The 25,964-nt window shown below is 34.6% G+C and overlaps 1 protein-coding gene across 1 annotated transcript in view; it reads right to left on the bottom strand.

Moving 5' to 3' along the window:
* Positions 1 to 25,964, bottom strand: part of LOC149559355 (protein LURP-one-related 10-like) — a 119,966-nt gene that overhangs the window by 18,836 nt on the left and 75,166 nt on the right. Inside the window, exon 2 of the mRNA XM_089831366.1 lies at positions 6,925 to 7,120. Within this exon, the coding sequence (XP_089687492.1) occupies positions 6,925 to 7,120 (196 nt within the window). The remainder of the gene's footprint in view (positions 1 to 6,924; positions 7,121 to 25,964) is intronic.

Genomic DNA, 25,964 nt, shown 5'->3' with positions numbered 1-25,964 from the left:
CAAGTGGCCTCGATAAGTCAGCTCACCAACTTGCACCACCAAGTTGCCACTTTAAGTCGACTTGCCATATCAGCTTGCCAAGCCGACTCTCATAGTCAGCTCGCCAAGCTGACAATTCAAGTACGCTCACCAAGTCAACTCTTTAAGTTTGCTCACCAAGTCCGCCCTAGGTCAACTCTCCAAGTCAGCCCACCAAGTCACCCCCATCGAGTCACCTCAATGAGTTGACTCTTTAAATCAGCTCACCAAGTCTACTATTCAAGTACGCACGCCAGGTTAGCTCGCCAAGTCCACCAAGTCATGTCACCAAGTTGATTGTTCCAGCTTTGTTACTTTTATACCAACTAAAGCATGTGCTTGGACTATTGACTTGACCTATCAGAGGCTCTGCAAATGATTCTTCTTTTACATTGATAGAAGGAAGTGTATAGCCTAAATTTTTTTTTGTACTTGTAGAGTTAAGGGCACTATTAAAAAATGGCCCAATTCCTGATGTTGATGGTTGAACTTCCTAAAATAAGAAAAGATGACATCAATGCATCAAGCAAATTGTGATGTGCTCTACTTTTCTAACAGAAATATTGGAAAAGCACCCAAATGCTATTGTAATAATCAATAAAGCACACAAAATAATAATATGAAAGATTAAATTGTATAATGAACATATAACCCAGTCAGACTTAAGCCAAGAAATATGACATAACTTCACATTTCATTACTTTGTAAGTCCAATAAGCAGGAAAGCCAACCTGGTTTAATATAGTTTTTCCAATTATAGTTACCTTTTGGTCAACTTAACTAAATTGCTAATATAATAATATTTTTAGCTCAAAAAAGGGACATGTCCCCTTCTCAGTCTTAATGCATATTAAAAACTTGGTGTATGCAATGTAAAGGCGGAAGGCAATTCAATGATCATTAGCCATGCCATTCAAAGCAGGAGATTTTCAAACTGGACAAGCATCAATATTAAACAAAAACATTGATTTATCCTATATCGTCAAGCCCTTTCCCTACACCATGTATATAGAATTGAGAGAAATCAATGATGAAGCAACTAATCAACTAACTATACCATTGATAAAGAAGTGGAGTGCGTAATTGACAAACATGTAGATGCGTAGAAATCTTTTGATACTACAAAATTATTAAAAAGTTGTTGTCTCCAGCATTGATCTTCAATCATATAGTTTGGCAAAGGGTAAAATTTCATAGGATTTGGCCTTACACGATAAATTATTGATCAACAACATTGGTGACTTGAGAAGCATGCAAATAAACTGATTTCATAAAGAAACATAATGGGTGAGTACAAAAACTATAATGACATTTATGTAGGAAGAATTATGAACATTAAGTTGAAAGTGACATCTATGCTAGTTGTGATATTCATATCTGTTGATATATGACAGCTTCGATCAGATTATCTTCATAACAAGTCTAAAACTATACCAGCTTCATATCTAAGTAAGTTGAATCATGTGCATAATATATATATTCAATATCTTGTATATGGATCAATTATATTGGATTCACCGAGTTGCTGAACACCAACTAATCGTGACCTTTCACAATTAAGAGCCATGACTGATCCTAAAGTTGCTATTGAATATAATATATATATATGCTTTCCTGATGGGAAGATACACATTGAAATCAATAAATGTGACATACTTCCTACAGTTTGAAGATCATCATATTTGCAGAACAATACTTATCATCTTAATCAACTATCTCATTTTAGCTGGTATTAGAGCAAAATCTGGGAGACATAAAAGTTACAGTAGGATAGTCAATTGGCAGGTGAAAAGGATTCTAGTTGTCCTATATGAAAATAACTTCATGAAGCGATAATGGAAGAAGGGCGTTAACATTAGAGGAAGTATTTTAACACCTTCTTAAAATTGCAATATTAGAGCCACTCGATCTTAGGGGTCTTTCAAAGGACTAAAGTTGAATAAAAAATGGATTGCTGATAAACTTGAACTTATTATGAATATTTGGAGCACAGGTGGTGAGACAAGGAAGTGAGAGCACATGTCCCAAGTTTCAGATCTCCTGCACAGTGTTGTGAGATCAATGTTTGGATGTGTACTTGTGTAGGTCATAGTATAGGATGGAAAGCTTCAATGATGAATTAGAAGTCTATGTCACTCATGAATGTATATACAATGCTTCTTCACTCTTCGCATGGATGTCTTAACATCTGTGGCACATTTTGGGACCACTTGTAGCTCCCAATCCATGTTCAGGTTGTTGAACACTACAAAACTCAGGCGAGTTAGGCAATCAATTATCAATGTTGTGATAGATGCAAAACATGTTCAACATTCTTGTTTGCACTTCAATGTTGCTGAACGTCGGAGGGAGATAAGATGGACAATGCCAAGAAGAGATATTGGAGAGTGTTTGATGTCAATTCTCATGGGCACCACGACTTGGGAATGTTAGAATGCCAATGGTTGATTAATGTCAGTGCTCAAGTCAGCACCAAATGTGGGCACTGTCGATGTTTGATGTTTGTTCTGGCATTGTAGATTAATCAAAGTTTGGATCACATGATGCTTGAATATGGTTGCTTCAAGGAAATGTCACATGATGTGCTTAATCTGCTGATACAATGTTCTAGGAACATTTTGCACATCAAATGTCTAGTACAATCAACATTGAGATGATTTCTTTCAAGGCGCAGTAGAATATACTGAGCACTCCCTATTTAAAGATGAGGATTTGCAATGAACATGGTAGATGCTTGCAGATGATGCAAATTTAAGAGAAATACTCATCTTTCCAAGCACTTGTTGAATGGACTTTAGGGATGACACGATAATGCTGAGCTGGAGATGTATTGTTGGGTTTGATGGATCTATATGCTATTGGGGGATTGGGCTTGCTGGGTGGATGTGCAATGCTATGAAAAAGCTCTACAATAATTGACTTCTCTAGATTGAAGATAAAGATTCATGGTTGCTTGCCGTAGATAGCTCAGCCATGATATGAATGCTACCTATGTGGCTCAGCTGATCATTTGGAGTCGATTGGGTGGTTGCCAGGAGAGATATAAAGTAATAAAATTTGCATCAAATCAACCGGAGCTCTTGATTAATATCTTTCTTGTGATTTTATTGATTGCATTTGTACCTAATGAGAAATCACCATAACATATGAGGCAATCATTGTTGGGTAATACGAGCAGTCATCTAAGAAATTATCGCCATGCAAGATTATAGAATCATAATCAGAAGAAATAGTTTCATTTTTCAATAATGTTGTCCAATCTGCAAACTTAGTGTAAGAGAGGTCACAGGGAAGGACTTCCATCAAGCCAACTAGCTTGGAGGAGAAGTAGGAAATGAAACTAAGACAATTCTTGAAGAAGCGCCTGATGAAAACTTTCTTTCAAAATCATAGGCTCTTGTGGCATTGAATGAAGAAGAAGTCACTGTTGTAACTTTGAGGGGTTTGGGATCTTGCATTTGAACACCCTCATTCATTTGAATGCCCAAAGATATTTTTTTACAGGCACTGTACTTATGAGGCCTATGCCAAGTTCAAGATGTATCCAAAATTTTATAGTACAGAGGAAGTGAATGAGATCATAAATGATGAGTATGGGTTATCTAGAAAAGACTGAAAAGACTTTGAAGGGTTACTTGGCTTATTGTGGATTTGGACTCTTTCCTTACCTAAAGCAATTGTAGCATTAGGAATCTTCTTCGTTTGGTTTTATCAGCAATATCTACAAACTTGAGCTCACATGCACTAATTGAGCTGCCTAAGGAAGGAATTGTGGAGCATGATATTAGTGATAGGATAATGGATTATCTTAGTATTCCTTAGATGAATCAATTAACTGGATGGCACAAACTGCAAGGGAACGAGCCTCGTGATAATGGAAAATTGATGATAGTGTGATAGGGAAGAGAATTCAATAATAGAGGCTAAGTATACTTTATTTTCTAAGTATACTAACTTCTGCTAATTCTACTAACTGCTACTGATAATGGGGCTCCAGGACTGCCACTCCTTGTCCATGCTTGCATTGTATTATTCTTAATGAGAAGGGTTCAAAAAAGAAGACATTCCATTAGGCAGACCAAAAGGTCAAAGGAATAACCTCCAACTCGAGCACCTGAAACAACACAAACAAAACCAAAGTAACATAACAAAGTAGAAAGTCTACATGTAAAACTGAGCAAATAGAAGCTAGCAAAAAGTATGTAAGGAAGGGTTGGGTACTCCTAAAGCAATCTCTCCATGTAGATAAAAATGTTCCTAGTCTAAAACTCATGGACATGTAACAAAGATTTTGGAACTATTATCCCTTGCTTAGCCACCTCAAAAGTATGCATACAAGTGGCTTTGTCAACTGGCCTTTTCCTTCACTTGATCGTACACTCTTTGTATTCTTTTCCTTTTATGTTCTTGGCTATTTGGATATCTATGATAGCTTGAACTTCTTTTCTCTTCAGGGGCAGTTATCATACCCAACTTTTCTTGTAACCTTTTGAAGCTGCTCCTTGTTTTCACAATTTTGTTCTTGCTAACAATAATATGAATCAATATAATGATCATTAGAAAGGACTGAATTCACTAAATCATATTAACGAAGTAGAATTTTCTAAAATACAATGTTATTTCACATGATGATACTTTATATAAAAACCCTACTCAAATTATATTTTCATCTAATACAAACTAATTCAACTCTCTCTACCTCAAGAAACTTGAAGTCTGGTTGAAGAGTGAAACAGATTCCTTCTTGAGTCAGCAATGAGCAAATAACAAGACAAAACCTTTCAGGTATGCATATTGGATACTGGTACACGAGTTTGTTGAATTTTTTTGCAAATAGAGACTACACATTAATTTCATTAAAAATGAGATTGCCAATAGGAGTTACAACACATGAAAATTAAGAGAATAAATATAAGACTAAAGAGAGTGGAGGACATGAGGATCACTCTTTGCAATTCTAAATAATATCTTTTGAATTAAGAAATTGATCTCCATGCTGCTGACATCAACAAGGAATACAATGGAAGAGGACACATTTGATATCCATGCTGCTGACATCAACAGGCATATAGTCTGGTATTGACACAATGTCCATATTGGTGTGCATCTAAAACCATTCACATTCTATAAAAGGAGATTCTGCATCACTTCATAGAGTAACTCAGAGAAACTAAACTAAACAAATCCAAGGGTCTTTTTTAATACATTGAAGAGAATAGAGACACTCCAAATCTATTCTGTTATTGAAGAGTACAATATAGACAGAAAATGAAGCTATGGTGCAGAATTTATGTAGAAGATATTGACCTGATGTTAATTATTTATTAGCAAAGTGCTCTAGTCGTCAATATCCTTAAGACTGAATCATAAGCATTTTTGTAGTAAAATCATGCATCTAGAATTAGAAACAAAACAAATTAGAGAAAATGTCTTGTACCCTAGATAACTATGGTGCCTATTTGCAAAAAAAAACATTGTAAATTATGATTTTGTACTAGACCATGTTGATTGTTGCATAACAAGAGAGTTTTTTGAGTTTCTATCAGCACTCTAGACTGCAAGTTTAAGTCAAGGAATTGCTCATCTGTCTCATATAATTCATCTGATGTCTATTATATATCATAAACACAATCTTATATACCCTTGTATTATTTACACATTTCTAGAACTAAGAAGTTTTTCAGTGTCTTGAGCTATAGACAGAATCAGTTTTTATCATGCATCAGACAATCAAATTTTAGTTGAGCCATGGACAAAAGCTGTTTTTATTCACGAATCAATCTGGATATTGTGCCAGATATTTTTTGAATGGAAACCATTTCCATGAAAGAATTTGAGCATAAATAAGACTTGCACAGGGGAAGCTAAAATGAAAAAATCCAGTTGATGCTTAAATGTTTAGGGAATAATCAATGGAACAATGAAAGAACCCACAAGGCCAGAAAATTGATACGGGCATTGGAAATATAGGCTACCAGATATCTTGGTTCTCACAATGTAAACCACTTTAATGAAAAAATTTAGGAGTCATTAAGTTTTGCAGACAGAAAGCTGAAAAGAATAATATAATTGATGTATAAATGCTTGCAAAGTCAAAGGATCAATAAAGCACCTACAGAGTCAGAAAAATCATAAATGATAGAATAAACATTAGAAATAAAGGTATGATTAAGTAAAAATTTTCATTACATCTCATATAGCAGATTCAGAATTACAGCCCATTGATATATCAAAGACTTCAAAAATAATTTGGCATCAATCGTACAAATTATTTGGGTCACCAGCACAGAAAACAATCTTTTCATTAAAAGAGTAATTTGAGCTTAAAGAGGCTAGTTATGACAACATTAAAAGATATAAATGAGTTAAGGTCTCTAATAAAATAGCTAGTAGAGATATCTGTTATTAAATATGAAGATATTCAAATTGTATAATTGAACAAGTTAATCCTGAATATAATAATATTACATTTCACTTGGTATGCTTATTTCAGAATTGTTCGGTACTATGGTTTCTACTCTCTAGTAGAAGAAAACAAATTACTTAAGATGAAATCCAACAAGATGTAGGTTTTGGAAGAGCAACTAGAAAAAAATTTGGCAAGAGTGGACATTAAAATTGCACCATGAACACTGATAGTATTTACCATAGCATGCTAATTCAGAGATTATCAAGAGTCAAGGGAAAGTCAAATTATTACCAAAAATTGCATAGAATTGTCTCTAATTTACAGTGAATACTGACTAATATTCTTAAGCTTAGTTTGAGGCTTGAGCATTAGAAGTATTAAAAGAATGAAAAAAAACTAGGAAAATTGATGATCTACAATAATGAAAATTACTCAGAAGCCAAATGAGACAAATTGCAGTAAATTGCAAGGGTTGGAATAAGTGTTGATAAGTTTACTAGTAATAGTCCTAAAATTAAAGTCAGCGAGTCCTTTCCCAACAGAATTCTGCCATATCGCTTCTAATGCTGGAACAATAGGAGCTACATCTGTACCAGGAGCCAAAAATCCCAGCCTTGTAAAATCATTTGCCATTTCTACATAATCTTCATTCACAGCATGGAAAACTGCATCGATCAAGATTTGTTTATTTTGCTGAGACAACACAGTCAAACAAGAGATATTAATTCATTATTGAGCAATAAATCCACCAGTTATCTCTCCTCTCTCAGACAGGTATAAAATTCAGTTGGTTTCAATTCTACAGATCTAAAAAATACCTTCTAAGACTTTCAGTTAAATCAAGCCACATATAAGATAAATAAATTAAAAATGAAAAAAGCATCCCCAAAGCATTTGGATGAATTTTGGCATTAAAAATCAGAAAAAGAAAACACTTCTTTCTTAGAATTCTCTTTGCCAAAGCAGCAATATGGGGGGGGGGGGAGGCACAAGGTTTAAATTCATGTCTGTGGACAATAAGATTGAAATGAAGTTCTGCATGGGAAAAGATTTGGCAATAAAAAGGCTCGAAACTTAGAGGAATGGATTAAAATATTTCTTAAAATAGTGAAAATTAAATATGATACAATACATCCATTTAGACAATATGATTTTATCTTTTCTTCCTGTCACTTCTTAAATTTCTATTGGTTGATTTCTTGGGTAGAACCCACATCCATCTATGCAACTTTTGAAATTTGGAACTTATGTGTGATGATTACTAATGTGTGATGATTACTAATCTTATGCATACCTTTGTATCTCTTAAGCCATATATTAGATCAAGTACCATTTCTGTAACATTGGGATCTCCATTACGATGAGCTTCTTTAACCAACGATACAACACCATCCCATGTTAATGAGCGACCATTTTCTTGAGATTGCTCAATCCATACCGTCATCCAATCAAGATTGTTTGCAATATACAAGTGCAGTGCATCCCACTCACGACCAACTATAAGGAAGACAATTACACTAGTTAGAAACAACTTATATATATTGATAATGAATAATAATTATTAAACTACAAAAAAAAAACTTATAATTACCTGTCACCCTCCTTAATCTACCTTTCCCCCTTAGGTACTCCCCTTTGAATTTGTCATTAGAGTTGGGATCCCAAATGCGATCTACATGGATATTTGCTGCAAACTTTGGAAGATATTCAGTAATGTACACCATGGTCTGGTATATCATATATCCCTCTATCATAGAACCCTCAGGACGTGCTCTTTGTCAAACCAAGCCCTTCATAAATTTCAAGTGCCTCTCAACCATCCACATTGATCTAGCTTGTACAGGTCCACACAATTCAATCTCCTCAACTTGATGTATGAGGTAGTGTTCTTGAGCATTGAAAAAGGTTGGAGGTAAACAATTTTGCATTTCACACATAAGTTGTGGATTTTTTTTCTTCCAGTATTTCATGTCTTTTTTGTCAATTTCTTTAGATGATAACTAGCTAAAAGAGATTCAACACACAAAACCACATAAACGAGATTTCAAATAAAATTATACAATAGATTTAAGAGACATCTACAAATCTAAGAAAAAACACTTCTAACCTTGTGTATTTTCCAAGATCATATATAACTTGTTTAATATTGTTGTCAAACTGTTGTGGAAGGGATAGAGGTAGGATGAACTGCAATCATTAAAAATGATCATTTCAATATATTATTAAATAATGCAATAGGTAGTACATTCAATCTTACAAATATACTGTAAATGGAGAACATGACTTACCTTGAGGAAGGTATGCCAATTATGTGTTTTCAACCCAGGCCCAAAATCACCTTTCTTTGATAGAAGAGTGCTTATATTTGCAGCAAACCCTATTGGAAATTTTGTTTTTTTTTATGACTTCTTTTAATGCATCACTCTGTTGCTCCGTTAATAACCAAGGAAGGGTGCTTGTATTTATGCAGTCTCCATTGCTATTTGATTCAATGGAAGCTTTTAGTGCATGATTGGATTCATGAATGTCGGTACAAATTTTGGCAATTTTTTCTCTATCACACCTTCCATCCAACATTTTCCATAGTGTCTCTGTTACATTCTTTCCAATATGCATAGTATCAAACAAATGCGCAATTGGGAGATCCTTGTAGTACGGTAACCTACTAAATTGAGTAGGATAACTTTTCATTCCTCTAGGAAGTTGGTCATTAATGCCTTGATGACCTTCACAAGCATCAATTACAACATTAGTAACTATAAGACAATATCAAAATACAAATTTTAAACTTCGGACGACAAATTGGATATTACCTCGACAATTTAGTCGATCATATTCCAACTTCCATAAATGAGGTGTCATTCTTCGTGGCCTTGATGATGTCTCTTCTTTCCCATTGAAAAGATGTTTTTCGGCAATTCGATACCTATGATTACTATGGAGAAAGTGTCTAAATTCATCAAACACCTGCTTTCTTAAAGTTCTCGAATGACGAGATTTCATCTTCGGACCACAAACTGGACATGCGAATTTTCCCTTTGTCTGAAGACCTACAAGATCATGTAGAAGTGGATCATGTACAATTATCATGCGCAACTTAAACATTTGATAGTAATGTGTAAGCATTATAACAGACCAAAAATATGTGATATTAACAATATAACATACCACAAAAATGAGTTAACCTAGGGGCATCATGTATTGTCCATACAAGCATTGCATGGAATTGAAATTGTCAATGTCCTATTGGTCTAGAGATGTCATACATAGTGATGCCATTCCATAACTTCAACAACTCATCAATCAGGGGCTCAATATACACGTTCATATTTTTCACTTGGTATTTACCTAGCAATTGAATGAACATAAACATTACATTATTATTATGACCATTTTCATGCGCTATTTATAAATTAATTTAGATAACTATAAAATGATAAAAATACCTGGCACAATCATTGACAACATTATGTGCTCCCTCTTTATGGGCATCTAAGGAGAAATGTTATTATTAATAACAAAAATAGGCCACACTGAGTAAATAGATCTCATATCTCCATATGGATTGACACCGTCCACTGCCAATGAAAGCTTCAAATTATGAGGTTCTTCTTTAAAGTTTGACCATGTTTCTTCTATCTCTTTAAATGCAAAACCATCGGTAGGCATTCGCATAATGTCATCCTGACTTCTATTGCGTGCATGGTAATTCATAAATTGTGCCAAGGTAGCGCACCTGAATAACCGTTGAAGACGTGGAATAATGGGAATGTACCGAAGAACCTTGTGAGGCACTTTTTTTGCTATTTGATCTGACTGATATCTACTACTATGACAATCAGGGCATTCTGCTACAAATTCATATTGATTATGATATAGAATGTGATCATTGGGACATGCATGTATTGTTTGATACTTCATTCCAATCTGATCCATAATGTTAGATAATTCTCGGTACAAACGAGGCAAAATGTTTGATGGTAGTAACAAAAACTCACTAATCAACCTACAACAACAAATATGCATTGTTAATATAATGAATAGTAATTGTATGCTAACATTGAAAATGACAAAAATGACATACCTTAGCATACGTGACATTGCTACATTAGATATACCATTCATAACCTTTAAGTTCACCAACAACACTATAGCCGAGAGTAGAGTTGTTTGGGAGCCTTCGTATAAGGGCTCGTGTGCCTTCTCAAGGAAAGGTATATCAAGACCATCTTCATCATCATTATTAGATTCGCTAGTACCATCATTGTGAGCCTCTTCATCACCTGCCCTAATACCATCTTCTTCAATCATGTCCTCTGGCACATTATCATCTTCTTCCATGAGAGTGTTATCCTCAGCTTGGATATTCACACCTCCATCTTCCTCTAGTAGGAAATCCACATTCAATAATGGATGAAAATTGTGGCCCCCTTCAATATGACCATGTTGCCTACAATGACTCTGGGCTATTGTGATTAGAATTCTTTGAGTCTTTAAGCCTTTACACTTCTTGCAAGGACAATAACATTTATTAGGTTTTCTTCGAAACTGAGCCCACAATGCAGCCATTGTCTCATTTTGTTCAGCATTCATATTGTTAGGCGTGGTCTTTCTTCACAGGAAAATATATCTACAAATAAATTGGACATCATGTGATTAATGTTTATATCTGCACATATGGTTTTTCTTGATTAATGTTTTCAAATGTAACTAAAATGATCCTATAATTTCTAGAAGGCGTAGATGTTTGCAAAATGTGTAGTACCACCCTTCTACCAAAAAAACACACCTAGTACAGAATAATGGATAAGATCAAGACAACAATAATACTGGTCCTTCTATTGATACGCCTTTTGAAGGTTGAATAAGGTCATAATTTTGCTAACCCACTCTATTTTATTTGCTATACTTTCTGCTTTCAGCACAATTGCACTATGTGCTGGAATAGAAAGCCATGAAACAAAGATCAACAACCATTTGAGCATAGAAGGTGCCAATTTAATATACAAATATGTGCACTTGCAGTTTGAAACTTGAACCCCAAAAAGACACACACCTTTTAGTACTATTATGTATGAAACCTTGTTGTTGATTTTGAATGTAAGACTTATAGCTACAACATCAGAACCATTTGCCTTTTTTGAGTTTTTAGAACTTGATTTAGCTAGAGCTGGAGAATCAGAAGTACCATCATTAATTCATTTATTCAAAGACATTAATTTACTAAAAAGTTTTGTGGTGCTTGCTAGATAATGAAGAAAACCAAATACTCCATATAAAATTACACAATGGATAAACAGACAGAAACAATCAATCTCATTTTTTTGTTACTTGATTTAGAAGTTTAAAGGTTCCAATTACAAAACAATTTTTGTATCCTTCGGGGAACTTTTGGAAAAGACCAAAAGCCTTTACAATCACAAGAGAACAACTTATAGTATACTTAAATGTTAGTAAAGATCTACATTGTAAAGTTTCCTGGAAGTGACTGGCGCACATTACAATTACTATGCCACTTAGGCACCATGATATTGCCACATAGGCACTATGATAAACTTAACCATTTCTATTACTATGCCACTAGCATAAGAGTCCTACACCTTATCAGTCAAATCCTACAACTCTTGTCATCTTGGTGTGACCCTTGACTAGAGGTGTATCCAACATCTTAGGATTGTCCTACAGTTGAACTAGTGTACCTAGGCAAAGGATTTCAGAACTATGAAGTTAACCTCTCATCCTATCCCACTTGAACTTAAGTCATGTTAGATCATGGGGTTACTAAGGAATAAGATTCCCTCCTTTGGTATTCGAATCCTAGAGATACATGAATTTAACTTCTAATTACAACTGCTGAAGAACATCATCTCATAAATTATAATGATTCTTGTCCATGGATTAGTTTGGTAAGTGTAATTGTAATTTAAAACTTGGCTCCAATGGATCAAATATCGCTATACTTGGAATTGCCCCACATCTTGTCCATTTGTAAGTTTGATATGATAATTTAGAATTCATAAAATAGTTAAAAGTGTTATAATTTTCTAAATAGAAGAAATATCTTCTACCATCATGCTACATGCTAGAAGGGAGAGAGAACATACAAAATTTAGTTGTGTTACTGGTAGAGTCCTTTGACTGTTAAAGTATCACTTTCATATGCTTTGACTTTTGAGGCACAAAAATTCAAAGCTCATTGTTAAGATAGTTTCATATTATAGTAGATGATTTTTTTTCCATTTACATATTTTATTTTCACATTAAATTCAGTCTCTTTGGTTTTGTCCATCCTATTGTCAACTGATGCAATGGTTTCTTCTTCTAGAGTATTTAGTCAGTTTTCTTATTTAAAAACTATGGTGATTAGCACTACCATTTTTTATTAACAAAAAGGATATACAACATACTAGTAAATGATGTCATTACAATTTTCTCAAGGTTTATTATTTCTAGGTTGTGTATGTTACTATCTAGGCTCAAAAGTTTAGTCTTTTTGAAGATTATCTTATAGGAAGAATTATTAATGTTTATATTTCAAGAAGAATGTAAAGTAAAAATGTAGACATGAATACCTTCTTGGGCATGCTATAACTATAGAAGATTCAAGATCACATACGGAAAGTTTTAAAGTAGAATAAAGAATTGATAGTCTCTAGGGAGCTGTAGCTAAGAGGTTAGGAATTTTGTACATTCTAACTATATATGTTAAGGAATCTTAATGGAAAGATCAAATTAAAGTAAGATTTTAGAGAGATTGGCTACAATTAACATGCCAAAACCTTTGAGAGTTATACGAGGCATAGGTGACTTGTAGATGGAAATGTATGCTAGAAAACTTGGTACAGTTCTTTATTACTTGAGAGGGGATCTCAGTGATAGCAATCAGTCACTACCTGTGCAGTATTCTACATTAATGCAAACCTGCACTGAACACCAACAAAAGGAAGGAAACAGAGCTGAATTTGCATAGTCTACTCACAACACCCACCTGTAGACACTTGGACCATTCTTGGCTCAATTTGTAAATCTCATTAAGAATGGTTCCAATTTTTGCCATCGCTAGATAACAAAGAGGGATGTCAGAGTCATTTCCAATTTTTTCACCATTCTTTATGCTGAAACAGAGATTCAGAAATGCCTGTAATAAAATCTATCAGATCGCACGTGTAAAATTCAAAATAATATACATCCACTATTCATGTCACGTCATCCCCAAAATAAATGAAGATGCATAAAATAAATGCAACAATACTAATAAAAAGAGGATGAGGATAAACTAAACATAGAAAAATGCTTCTAAATTGTCTAAAAGGCTCACTTAGATATAAACAACGGGGAAAGACTTCTTTTGAAGGCATGGAAGATTGGATAATCATAAGATAACCATAGTAAATTCTGGCCTAAGATATAAGACAGTTCTGATATGCATAAAGGGAGCATAGGAATTAAGGAAGGATTGATGGAAGAAGGGAGGGGAAGATAGTAAGGAAGTACCTTCATTTGGTCAACAATGATGAAGAGTTTGACCTTATTTGAAGGGTGGTAATTGTGAAAGGCTGTGACCAATACAAGGGGCACATGTGGTGAACAGAAGTGACTCTTACATTGTAAGATATAAAGAAGAGGTTTTTTTTGAGGAGGGCATCCAAGGGAGATAAAGTTGGGGAATAACATATTAATTTAAAGTGGTGATTCAATTTTTATGACAGGTGTTGAACCTTCCACGAATAATATATAAAAGAAGAAATTTTTTTATGATCATTTACCATTCATCACTCCTCAATTTATGAATTACAACATTCATTTACTCATCATTAACTAACTATCAAATTGTCAAATCAAAGGAAATCATTCTATCATTCATCAAACATCAGTTGGGAATAAAACAGACTTGCAATCAATTCTTCAATTAATTCAATCTATGTGCCTGCTTTATGTAGCTTATCTTGCAAAGCCCGTTCATAAAAGGAGTGTAAGCAATAACATCAGGTGGAATTTCTTTCTTGTCCATTTCTGCCCACAGTTTAAAAGCTTGTTCTACATTACCATTCTTGAGATGTTCATCAATCAATACACTGTGTACAGTTTTGTCACAAACCAAACCTTCTCCAAACATTTCCCTCAAAAGCAAATGTGCCTCCTGTATATTACCTTCCTTGCATAACCCAATTGTAAGAGAAGTATAAGTAATCACATGAGGCAAAATACCACTCTTTACCATATTATCAAATAGTTTGAATGCAACACTTGTGCAGGAAACCTTGCAGTGTCCAGCAATAATGATATTATACGTAAAGTTTTTTGGAGCCAGACCATTTAGAATTAGTTGGTTTAAGAGTCTGACTGCTTCTTCTAGCTTGTCAGCTCTACAATGACCTGAAATGAGCTATAAGTGCACATATCAGGAGGTATGTTCCTTTCAAGTATGTAATGTAATATTTGATTGCCTAGCTTTTCTCTGCCAAACTTGAAATAACAAGCAATGAGAGTGTTGATCCTAGAGCAACCTAGCTAATGTTGACAGAGAAATGTGCTTGGACATTGCAGGAGTGGATTGAACTTCAAGAAATTAATTTGGATTGTGTTAAGTATTTAAGGAAGATGAGAATTCTATGATAGTTGAGCAACTATATGTGCTGATGAAGATTTCTCTGTTTTTTATCAGAGTGTTGAGCATTAGCATTGATGTAGCCCTACTCTCTCGATAGAGAAATCAATTAACCAAGATAAAAAGGAGAGTGGTGTTAGGATTTCCTTATTTGCTTGCCTAAATGTTTTTCTTAGGCCTTAGGCTTCCTTTGGCCCTTACAGCTAAGAAATTTTGTGCTAGAAAATCAACTTCTGAGCATCATACCTATCAGGACGATATGCTATATTGCAGCTTGTGTAATGTGGAGGTATGTTTTAGATATGTAAAACTTTTCTAAATTGAATTTTCTTATCAGAATCTGTAATTAGTGTGGATATTAAATGATTATCACCTAACATACCAATACTACTCTTCTTTAGTTTCAATATATTTTGGTTAAATAATCTGTCGTTGCCTATGCAAGTGAAGGAGAAATGGATCCCAACTCCATCTATTTACAATAAAGTCATATTTTCTAGCTAAAAAATCCTTGTAGAACATTTTTGATGGATGCAAACACTTTTGATCAACAAGGTTTAATAATAAAGCATATGAAAAGACTGCATATTAATTTAATGTGAGCATATATATACACAACCATATCACTAAAGAATCCCACTATCTATGCCCTAAATGACATGATGCAAATCCTTTCACTATATGCTGAATATAAAAAATATATCAAGGGACTGCACTCTACGCTTTAGATCTAAAGAATTTTGTTGCCTGCTTCAAAATTATAGTGGTCGATTACTTGGAAATAATGGTACAATTGAACAACCACCACTAGAAATTATGTTCGAAATAACACAACTTAGAAGGAAAATACCATCAAATTGCCTTTTGTTCAAAATACCATCAAGTTAAACCCTTTTTCCTCGTACTCTTGGCCACAAATCGCAGTGGTAGGCCCGTACCGGCCTAAAGAAACAATAGGCCGCTAGAGTAGTTGTTTATCTTCCACCAGCCCAGGAAGTTGTTTACCTTGAATCCGCAGCGAAATAGCAGAGATAGTTGATCGAGTGGATCAGGAAGTGGTGTGCACGAGTCTTCTGGGCACAATACAATAAGATTAGGGTGGCAAACATAACGTGTTTCAAGTTTTCATTAAAGATGAACCAGGAAGTTGTTTACCTTGAATCTGCAGCGGAATAGCAGAGACAGTTGATCGGGTGGACCGAGAAGTGGTGTGCACGAGTCTTCTGGGCACAATACAATAAGATTAGGGTGGAAAACATAACATATTTCAAGTTTTTGTTAAAGATGAACCCGTGTTGGTCAAAATTTTGACTAGTCAAAATTTTGACCAACACGGGTTCATCTTTAACCAAAACTCATCACAATTCGACCAAATTGACCCCAAATTTTCAAATGGTCAAAAGTTTTGGTCAAAAATTTGAGTCAAATGTACTAGTGTCTGCTCTTCTTCCTATTTTTCTCACAGTCTTGAGCACCATCTTCTGATCCACAGACCCAACAACTATTATCTTGTGCATGCTCATCTCTATGTCCATAGTTTGCACACCTGCAGAGTTTTATGACAGAATTATCAGCTAAAGTTTGAATAATTTAACATATCTTATTTAATACCCTCCTTCCTTAGTTTCTCCATATTGATATTTTCTTTGGCAACAGTTCAAACAACAACAATTTTCATTCCACACATTGTAGCACTTGCAGGATTCATTCCATGAGCTGAGACAGTAATGATAGAAGTTTTGATGCCCATCTCCCCTTGCTTAATGATAAGCATATAACCTTTACAATATAAAGGAATGGAGCATCCTCAACATTAACAGTGCCCAATTTCTTTAATCCAATAATAAATGCTCACGCCAAACCATGTACACATCTACATTTTTTTTCAATCCTTCCAGACTATGATAGATTGCATACATAGAAGATATATTGTAATTAATGCATGTATCATGTAGATATTTGTAGTGGCATTATCTTGCCTAATGTGTTGCTCCCTTTTCTACATTTCCATCCTTAGCATAGGATTCCTATGGGAATCCACATTAACTCCAATAATCCTCCCAGACATCATTCATTTTTACTCTTAAGATGTAACCAAGCAATATAAATGAGGGGCTCCCATAGTCCAGGGGGACACCAAATCTTTGAGAAGACCCAAAGATGATATCCACCCCAAATTGTTTTGTGCTGGTCTCATTTTTAGCTTGTCGCATGTTTCCCCAGTAAGACTCTCTGTTGCCTCCCATTATGACTCTAGTGCCCATCGGATAATGCATTGGTTTCTGGGAGATCTTGGGTTCATTCTTTACTTCCTTTGCAGTCCTTGACCCCAGTTAGAATCAGTTGTGCAATTGTTTCACCATACTAAGTATTGGTTCTATCTTATATCTCCTCTTAAACTATTGTAAAAGACTTAGCGGAACAGTAGTTGAAGTCATCGTATAGTGATCCATTATGTACAATGTGAGTCATATGGGTACAAAGTGGAGAGTGTCACCACTCTGTACATTTATGGGTGTCTCATACAGTATGAAGTGGCAAGCACGTGCAGGTTGAGGTGAGTCCTACGAGGCATTTTTGTATACAATGAAGTAGTCATACAAGAAATATCACCCACCAGTACATCACATATTGCATTGGACTACCAGGTTCAATTATTCTTATGTGCACAATACATCAAGAAAATTTAAAAAGAAAAAGACCCTTCACCCTTTTTTATAGTAAAAAACTGGCATAATTGTTCATCATTTTCTTGATATTGGATTTGTCTAAAAATGAAAAATACTTCTTGGGCTTTGAGGTCAGGCTGAAGTTTTATGTAGTTTCAAACAAACAAAAGTCTCTCAAAAGAAGAAATCCCAGTTCGTGGCCAAGGAAGAAATTAGAGGATGGAACCTGGTTTCATGCGCATGGATTTTATTCGTAGCCATGGACTCGTAGATCTACAACAGAGTAAGTTCTCCCTAACCGTGCTTTCTTAATCATCATTGAGATTTTGAGTAGAATATTTTGACAAGGAAAAAGTGGATCCAAGGTACAGAACTATATATTCATTGTGTATTAAGTAGCTTCAAACAATGAGGAACCTTCAGTTCCTTAGCTGTGGGAGAATGCATGCAAAATGGGGAGCCCGAATGCTTCAAATTAATATGATATGCTTCAAACAAACTTTGAAAAATATAATGTTACATTCTTCCTTACTGAAATTTAAAGGCATCTATTAGTTCATTGGAAGAAACAGAAGTTTCAAGCTTAAAAAATGACAAACTAGGGCACGCCCATGACTTCCATTGTTACAGCAAGTCATTCTTCCTAAATACTCCACCAATCAATCTTAGCTCAGAAAGAAAATGGATGAATGAAGATAAGAGAAACTTACAAAGAGCATCTACTAGCATTTCACAGCGAGGACAGATCTTTGGCGTTGAAAGGGCGAAAACCATTTTTGCAAGAAGCTCCTGCGTGCGGGCAATTTCATGGCAATGAAATGCGAAAACCCTTTTTGAGTTTTGCATTATAAGCCCGTGTTGGTCGAAATTTCGACCAACATGGGAATGGATTTAAAAAAAAAGATGTTTTCCTTTCAAATTTTGACTAATGTAAAACATTTTAATGGATGGTCGAAATTCTTGGTCGAAAAATAGGGTCAAATGTACATGTGGATGGTGGTAGATCAAGTTGATAAGCCATAGGATTTATGACCTCCAAAACATCAAATGGTCCAACATATCTCGTCTTAAGCTTAGAAGACTTGCCGAAAGAGATTGAACTCTTATGTGGATGCACACATAGGAACACCTTGTCCCCCACTTGAAACTATCTAAAAGTACTTTTCCTATCTGCCTAGCTCTTTTTCCTATCTACAACTTCCTTCAAGCAAGCACAATTCATAACCATTTATTCTTCCATCTCTATGAGCATCTTAGGACCAATCATAATTCGATCCTCCACTCTATCCCAACTGATAGGTGTGTGACATTTTTTCCCATAAAGTGCTCCAAAAGGAGCCATTCTAAGAGATGCATGATAAAAATTATTATATGCAAACTCAACCAAAGGAAGGTATTCTTCCCACTTATACTAATGATCCATGCATATGAAGTAAATCCTCAACAACTTGATTTATCCTCTCTGTTTGACCAATAGTTTGTGGATGATAAGTAGTACTAAAATTTAACTATGTCCCCAATGAAGCATTCAAGGTCATTCAGAACCTTGATGCCATCCTTATGTTCCTATTAGAGATGATATTCTTAGGTACACCATGTAACCTAAATACCTCTTGCACAAATTTCTTGGACAAAGACAATGATCCATTCTTCAAACTTCCAAGTATAAAATGTGCAACCTTGGTCAACTTATCGACCACAACTAAGATAACATCATGTCTCCACCTAATAATAGGTAAACCCTATATAAAAACCATAGAAATCATATGCCATTTGTACTCTAGTATGTCATGAGGAGACAACAATCCTTCCAGATGAATATGCTCAGCCTTAACTTGCTGGCATTCTAAACACTAGGCAAAAAAAGTGGCTACGTCACACTTTGACCCTAACCAAAAATAAAGTGGCCTCATATCCACAACCATCTTTATCACCCCATGGTGACCCAAATAATGAGTACTATGAATTTCCTCCATCAAAATTTTCCTCAACCCTACATGGTCAAGAATATACATATGCCTCGTATATCTCAGAAAACCCTTTATGTCAAAACTATATCCATCAAAATGATGATTAGATGGATCAGTGTGCAAAGTTGTTTTAACCATCTCATAATCATCATCACCTGCAAGATTCTAAACAACATGCTCTCTTAGTCATGTTCTGGTAGTAGATATAGAAGAGATATGCCTTCTCCTACTAAGAGCATCAACTACCCTATTATCTTTACCCTTAATGTACTCAATACCAAAATCATACTCACTAAGGAGTTCAAGCTGACACCTCTGTCTAGCATTCAAATTTAGTTGAGTGAAGATGTATCTCAAACCCATGTGATCCATTTGAAGTTCAAATCGTTTACCAATAAGATAATGCATCCACATCTACAAAACATGAACAATGGAAACCAACTCAAGATTGTGAGGTGCATGGTTAATCTCATGCTGCTTTAGCTTATGGGACTCATAAGCTACCACTCTACCTTCTTGCATCAACACTCCACCTAAACCATCACTTGAAAAATTAGTGATCACGATGAAATGCCCATTGGGATCAAGAATCACAAGAATAGGAGTGGAGGTGAGCTTCTATTTCAATAACTAAAAAGTTTGTCACACTCATTAGTCCACACATATCTCTTCCCTTTTCATTTTAGTGACGTAATATGTGTTGCAATTTTCAAAAATCCCTCTACAAATTTTTGATAGTATCCTACCAAACCCATGAAGATCTAAATTTCACTCACATTCTAAGGAATTGACCATTCAAGAATAGCCCTAATCTTTGAAGGATCTATTGAAACTCCATCAGCGGTGATGATGTGTCCAAGATAGTGAACTTGTTTATGATAAAAAGTGCACTTGGTTAGTTTTGCACACAACTTCCTCTCACAAAGATGCTGCAAAACAATGCATAATTGTTTCTCATGCTCCTCCATAATTTTTGAATTAATTAGGATATCATCAATGAAAATCTCAACAAACTTATTCAAACAGTCTTGAAATACACTGTTCATTAGATTCATGAAAGTTGTAGGTGCATTCGTAAGACCAAAATGAAAAACCACAAATTCATAGTGTCCATACCATGTCTTGAAAGCTATCTTAGCAATATCTTCATCCTTGATCCTGAGTTGATGATACCAAGATCGTAGATTTATCTTTGAAAATACCTTAGCTCCCTTCATCTGATCAAAAAATTCATCTATCCATGAAAGTAGGTATTTTTTCTTTATGGTAACCTTGTTCAACATCCTATAATCAATACATAGGCACAAGGTTTCATCCTTCTTATTTAAGAAAATCATTGATGCTCCCCATGATGACACACTTGGATGTATAAACCTTTTGTCTAGTAATTCTTGCAACTATACCTTAAGATCATATATCTCGGTAGTGGTCATCCTATAGGGTTCCTTAGATTGTGACTCTACACTTGGCTTAATATCAATAAAGAAATCAAATTCTCTCTTAGAAGGTAGTTTGATAAAATCCTTAGGAAAGACATCCCAAAACTCCTGCAATATTGTGTAATCCTCTATAGAAGGTATGGGATCTTCAAGATCTTTCAGATGTACAACATAAAGTTGACATCCCTTCCTCTTAGCCTTCTTCAACTACATAGCTGAAATATGCCTAAGCATTGTTAGCCTCTTAATCATGTTCACCACCACTAGATTCCCAAAGTCATCCAAGTATTCAACTAACTTATCCTCACAATTTACTATAGCGTTATGCCCAGTAAGCCAATTTATACCAAGTATGACATCGTATGAACCAAGTGGAGCTACATATAAATTTACTTGTGCATGAAAAGCTAGAAGTTCTAGCTTATTGTAGGATAGGCATTTCTCTACTCATTGCTCTATCCGATTTCTATACTCAACTAAGGGTTAGCCATATAACCACCTTTAAATAGAATTTTAGCTACTACACTAGGATCTAGAAAATACTTTATAGCACCAATATCAATCAAAATAGAAACTTCACAACTGTAAAGCTTACCAATCAATTGCTAAGGAACTGCCTAAAACTCTACTTGCCTATGGTCCACAACTGCATGAATTTGGTGCTGAACCTTTGGTCCATTTCTAGGTGTATTCTGCTAAGGACATCTAGCTACATAATGATCATACTCACATACAAAACAACCATCACAAGGTTTTGATTGAGTTGCTGATTTATCATTCATATTATTGTTACCACTCTTGTTCCTATTGTTGTTATCATTATTGTTCCTATTGTTGTTACCACCTCTACTCCTATTTTGTCCTTGGAAATTCATGTTATTTCTCTTTTGTGATTCTTGTTGTCCCTTTCCTTTCATATTATTCATCTGCTATCAACCACCCTACTCTTTATTATTATCTTGAAATTTTCTCTTGAAAGATCAATTATTGAAGGATTTTACTGGTGTTGAATCTATCAATCGTTGTTCATGTTTTAGTACCTTCCTCAATGTATAGTCCATAAACTCTAGCTCATGTATTTCCATCTCATTATAGATCTTTAGTCGCATCCCCATGAAAAATTTGTGAGTCCTAAACAAGTAATCATTTTGATATTGAGGAACATATTTAACCAGATGGCAAAACTATTCATGATACTATGTGAGTGACATGACTCCTTGAATCAACTTATAAAACTCTAATGCCTTCTAATAACTGAGGCAACCATCACTTTCAGAAATGTTGTAGGAATTCGTTCCATGATATCTCTTCGTGATGTAACTTCTCTTAGCCATAACATTTTCCCAACGTGTTTTTGCTTCACCAACCAACTGAAAGGTAACCCATACTACTTTAGATTTTCTAGTGAAATTACAAACATGAAAATACTTTTCCATGGTGGCTATCCAAGATTTTTCCTCTTCACCTATAGTGTTACCATTAAAGGTAGGAGGTGTGACTTTCTTGAGGTCTTTACTAAGATTTTCTACAATTTGGACCCTATCATGAACTAATCTAGCCATCCTACAGTCATCATCTTCCTTTTGTTTCTCTTTGATCCTTTGATCTTCCTCATGTTTCCTTTGAGCCTCAAGAAGTTGGTCATCCTCTCTTTTCTTCTATGCTTCTTCCTACTCACACATAGCTTCCCTGTGCTCATCCTCACATGGAATTTTCTATGTCATCCATGCACTATCCTTGTCGAGTGAGGAGCACCACAATTTGGTTCAACCTTTGGTTTTCAGGCTCATTCTGAGGACCATTATTTCCTCCACCCATATTGCCTCTACGGGAATACATGATGATAGACCACTCATGCTTTAAGAGTAAAATAAACAACATTAGCATTAGTAAGACCTTAGGTCACAATGTTAAACATAGCTCTTATACCACATGTAAGAACTAAAAACCACTAGTTCATTGCCACATATCCATAACAACCATAAAATGTAGAAAACTAAAGTAGAAAAGTCAAATGTCAACTTCATAAACATAATTACTTGTTCCATTTTTAAATTAAAGTTTGAAATTATACATAATGAAATTTAGTCGAGTTGAAAACTAGTATCACAAGTCATCTTTAGATAAACACCAAGATCTTTCTATAAATCTAATATTACATTGTTGACCATATGTCGATATCATAAACTAAAAAATGCATAAAATGCTGAAATAAACATGTGAACATGTTGATCTTATGTCAACTATGTCAACCTACACATGAACGTAAGTATAGCATCAATACATCATATGATATAAAATGTATAATAACATAGACACATATATTTAACATGCCATCAAACTTGAGAGCCCATCTGCATGTAGTCGTATCTCAAATCCATCAAAATGTTGTCTATCTACCATCATGAGATAGAAGAATGGTCTAGACACTTTTACCACCCAAACATGGAGTGGTTAGCACCCTGAGGTTCTCCAGTTAAGAAGAACTACCTGACCCTGGCACGAGAAGGCTAGTAACTCAGTTTAATTGGATCAGAAACATTTGCTACAACCATGTGATCTAATCTACTTACACATTTGTTTAGTAGAAGCATACACAAGGATGTGGAAGAGGGAAAAACAAAATAATTTAACCTTGCATCTCAAACATATGCATAAATTTGTTTTGAGCTTGGCCAAGCTTCATGAACCAACATAAATATAAAAAAATAGTAGGTAATTTCTAAAAAAAACAATACAAATTCCAATTAATTACCCTCCTCTTTAAAGCCACATTCAACACCCCTTCCTAAAATCAAAATAAAATAAATGTCTTATTGAATTACAACTCTTACCCTACGGTATAGCTTAACTACATAAATACCATTAAAGGAAAATTTCAATACTACCCAAAATGATTCAATATTCACTAAGTTTCCAGTAAATTAAGAAAAAAAACTATTCAACTAGTGAGGTAAGGATTCAATTATCAGAGACTACTCCGTAAGTGAGTCTTTCCTAAGACCCTCTACTATACCCAATGGGAACTATAACTGTTGAGATTATGGGTGTTGCACACATTGCATAATATTGCATAATATTGCTTAAATTTTATTATTTTATTTTGCAATGTTTTATCTAGGAGCACCTAGATGGACTTGCAACATGTAAAGATTCCCATGGGATATACTTGATAAGTTGTATTGTAACAATGTGAAAATATTTCATGTAATTATTTAATATTGGAGAAAAGAATTAAATTTCCAATATTAAATGTGGGGTCAATGGGTTAGGTAGCACATGGTTTTAGCACATGGTTTATCTAATACCACTTGGTGGTTTTGTGGTACTTGCTACAATATAAGCAGCCACAAGGGTAGTTGTAGAGACAAGAAGAAGGCAAAAAGACAAGAGTCGAGCAAGACAACACTTGACATGTTAGCCAAGGGAGTACTTGTGAAGGTTAGATGCATGGCATGGGATGTGCGAATTCATGCTTGTTCACATGGATTTTTTAGTTGTGGCTAAGGCTTTAAAGGCTACCATGGTTGTATTGCAATGACATTTTTGCTAAATAATACTTGGTGATGGATGCTTTTGGATGTTGGGTTTTTTTCTCTTGATGAGGGTTTCCTAAGGTATATCTTGTGTCACAATTTTTGTGGGTATGTTGTCTATTTTCTTGCATGTGGATTTAAATTACATATTTATCTTGGATCTATTATGAGTTATGTGGAAACGATTATATTCTTTGTTGCAAATTTCCTTACAAGTGGTATCAGAGCTATGATTTTATTATTGTAACCCTAGATTGAATCCATGGAAATGCATGAGAGGATATGAGAAAGAGAAAGATATATGCATTTTTTATTGCAAATCTGAGGGTTTTGGGTTTGCTATTATGATAGTATATTGGTAGATTCTGGGCATGTGAAATTGTTGGACAAAAGGGCTTTTCAGATGTTTCATTTAAATAAAAGTTTTTAGGGGGAGCTTGCAGAAATGATCTCTTGGGTAAAAACAAACCTCACCATTGGATTCGGGTTGAAGTTTCCATAAATTTTGATATATAATATGCCCTAGTTTGGCCATGTTCAGAGGAAATGAAAGAGTTTTTTAGTTTTAGCCCATGATGGCCATCAAATTTAATCTCGTTGGAATTTTCATTACAAAAAAATAATTGCAGTGAAAATAGTAAAAAAATATCTTAGTAAAATGACCATAACTTTCTCTTAGGATATTAGATTTTGGATTTCTTATAGGCATTGGAAAGATAATTCAAAGCACTACAACTTGGTGTAGGTTTGGTTCTGTGATTTTGACATTTTGTTAGGTTTTAAGAACACAAAACTTAGATGCTATTTATTTTGAGCACAAATTAGGGTATAACTTGGGCATACAAAGTTGGATTTTGGACTTCAAGTAGTCAACGAAAAGCTCTTGGAAAGCTCTACACATTGGTTCAAATTTGATGCAAGTTTGGCATAGTTTAGAGATATATTAATCTGAATAGTTTATGGTATATATTGACTATGGTAGCATTGTGAGTTTATGACATTGTATGTTTGGAGATTTAAGATTTGATGTCATTGTATACTCAGTTCATATTTTAGATTGGTCTCATGATGATATGATTATCAATATTTAGTTTGGATATGTATGATGACTTGTTGGGTCTACAAGTTGTGCAGTGTTGTAAGTGGTCTATACTTACAAGTTGCATTTATAGCTTGATTATGGGTTGTCTTTACCCATTGATCTTTCATTATTGATGCATATTCAAATTAGTAGTTTAGATTTGGGTTGTCTATACTCTAAGTCACATGATTTGCTAATTTTTATTCATGTAGAAGGGATGATATGTTGTTACTA

This window comes from Cupressus sempervirens, chromosome 5, assembly GCF_028749045.1.
Source record: "Cupressus sempervirens isolate cs-2001-9-10 chromosome 5, ASM2874904v1, whole genome shotgun sequence".
NCBI lineage: Eukaryota > Viridiplantae > Streptophyta > Pinopsida > Cupressales > Cupressaceae > Cupressus > Cupressus sempervirens.
Note: the sequence above shows the minus strand (reverse complement) of the source record. Positions and strands in the feature narration are given on the sequence as shown.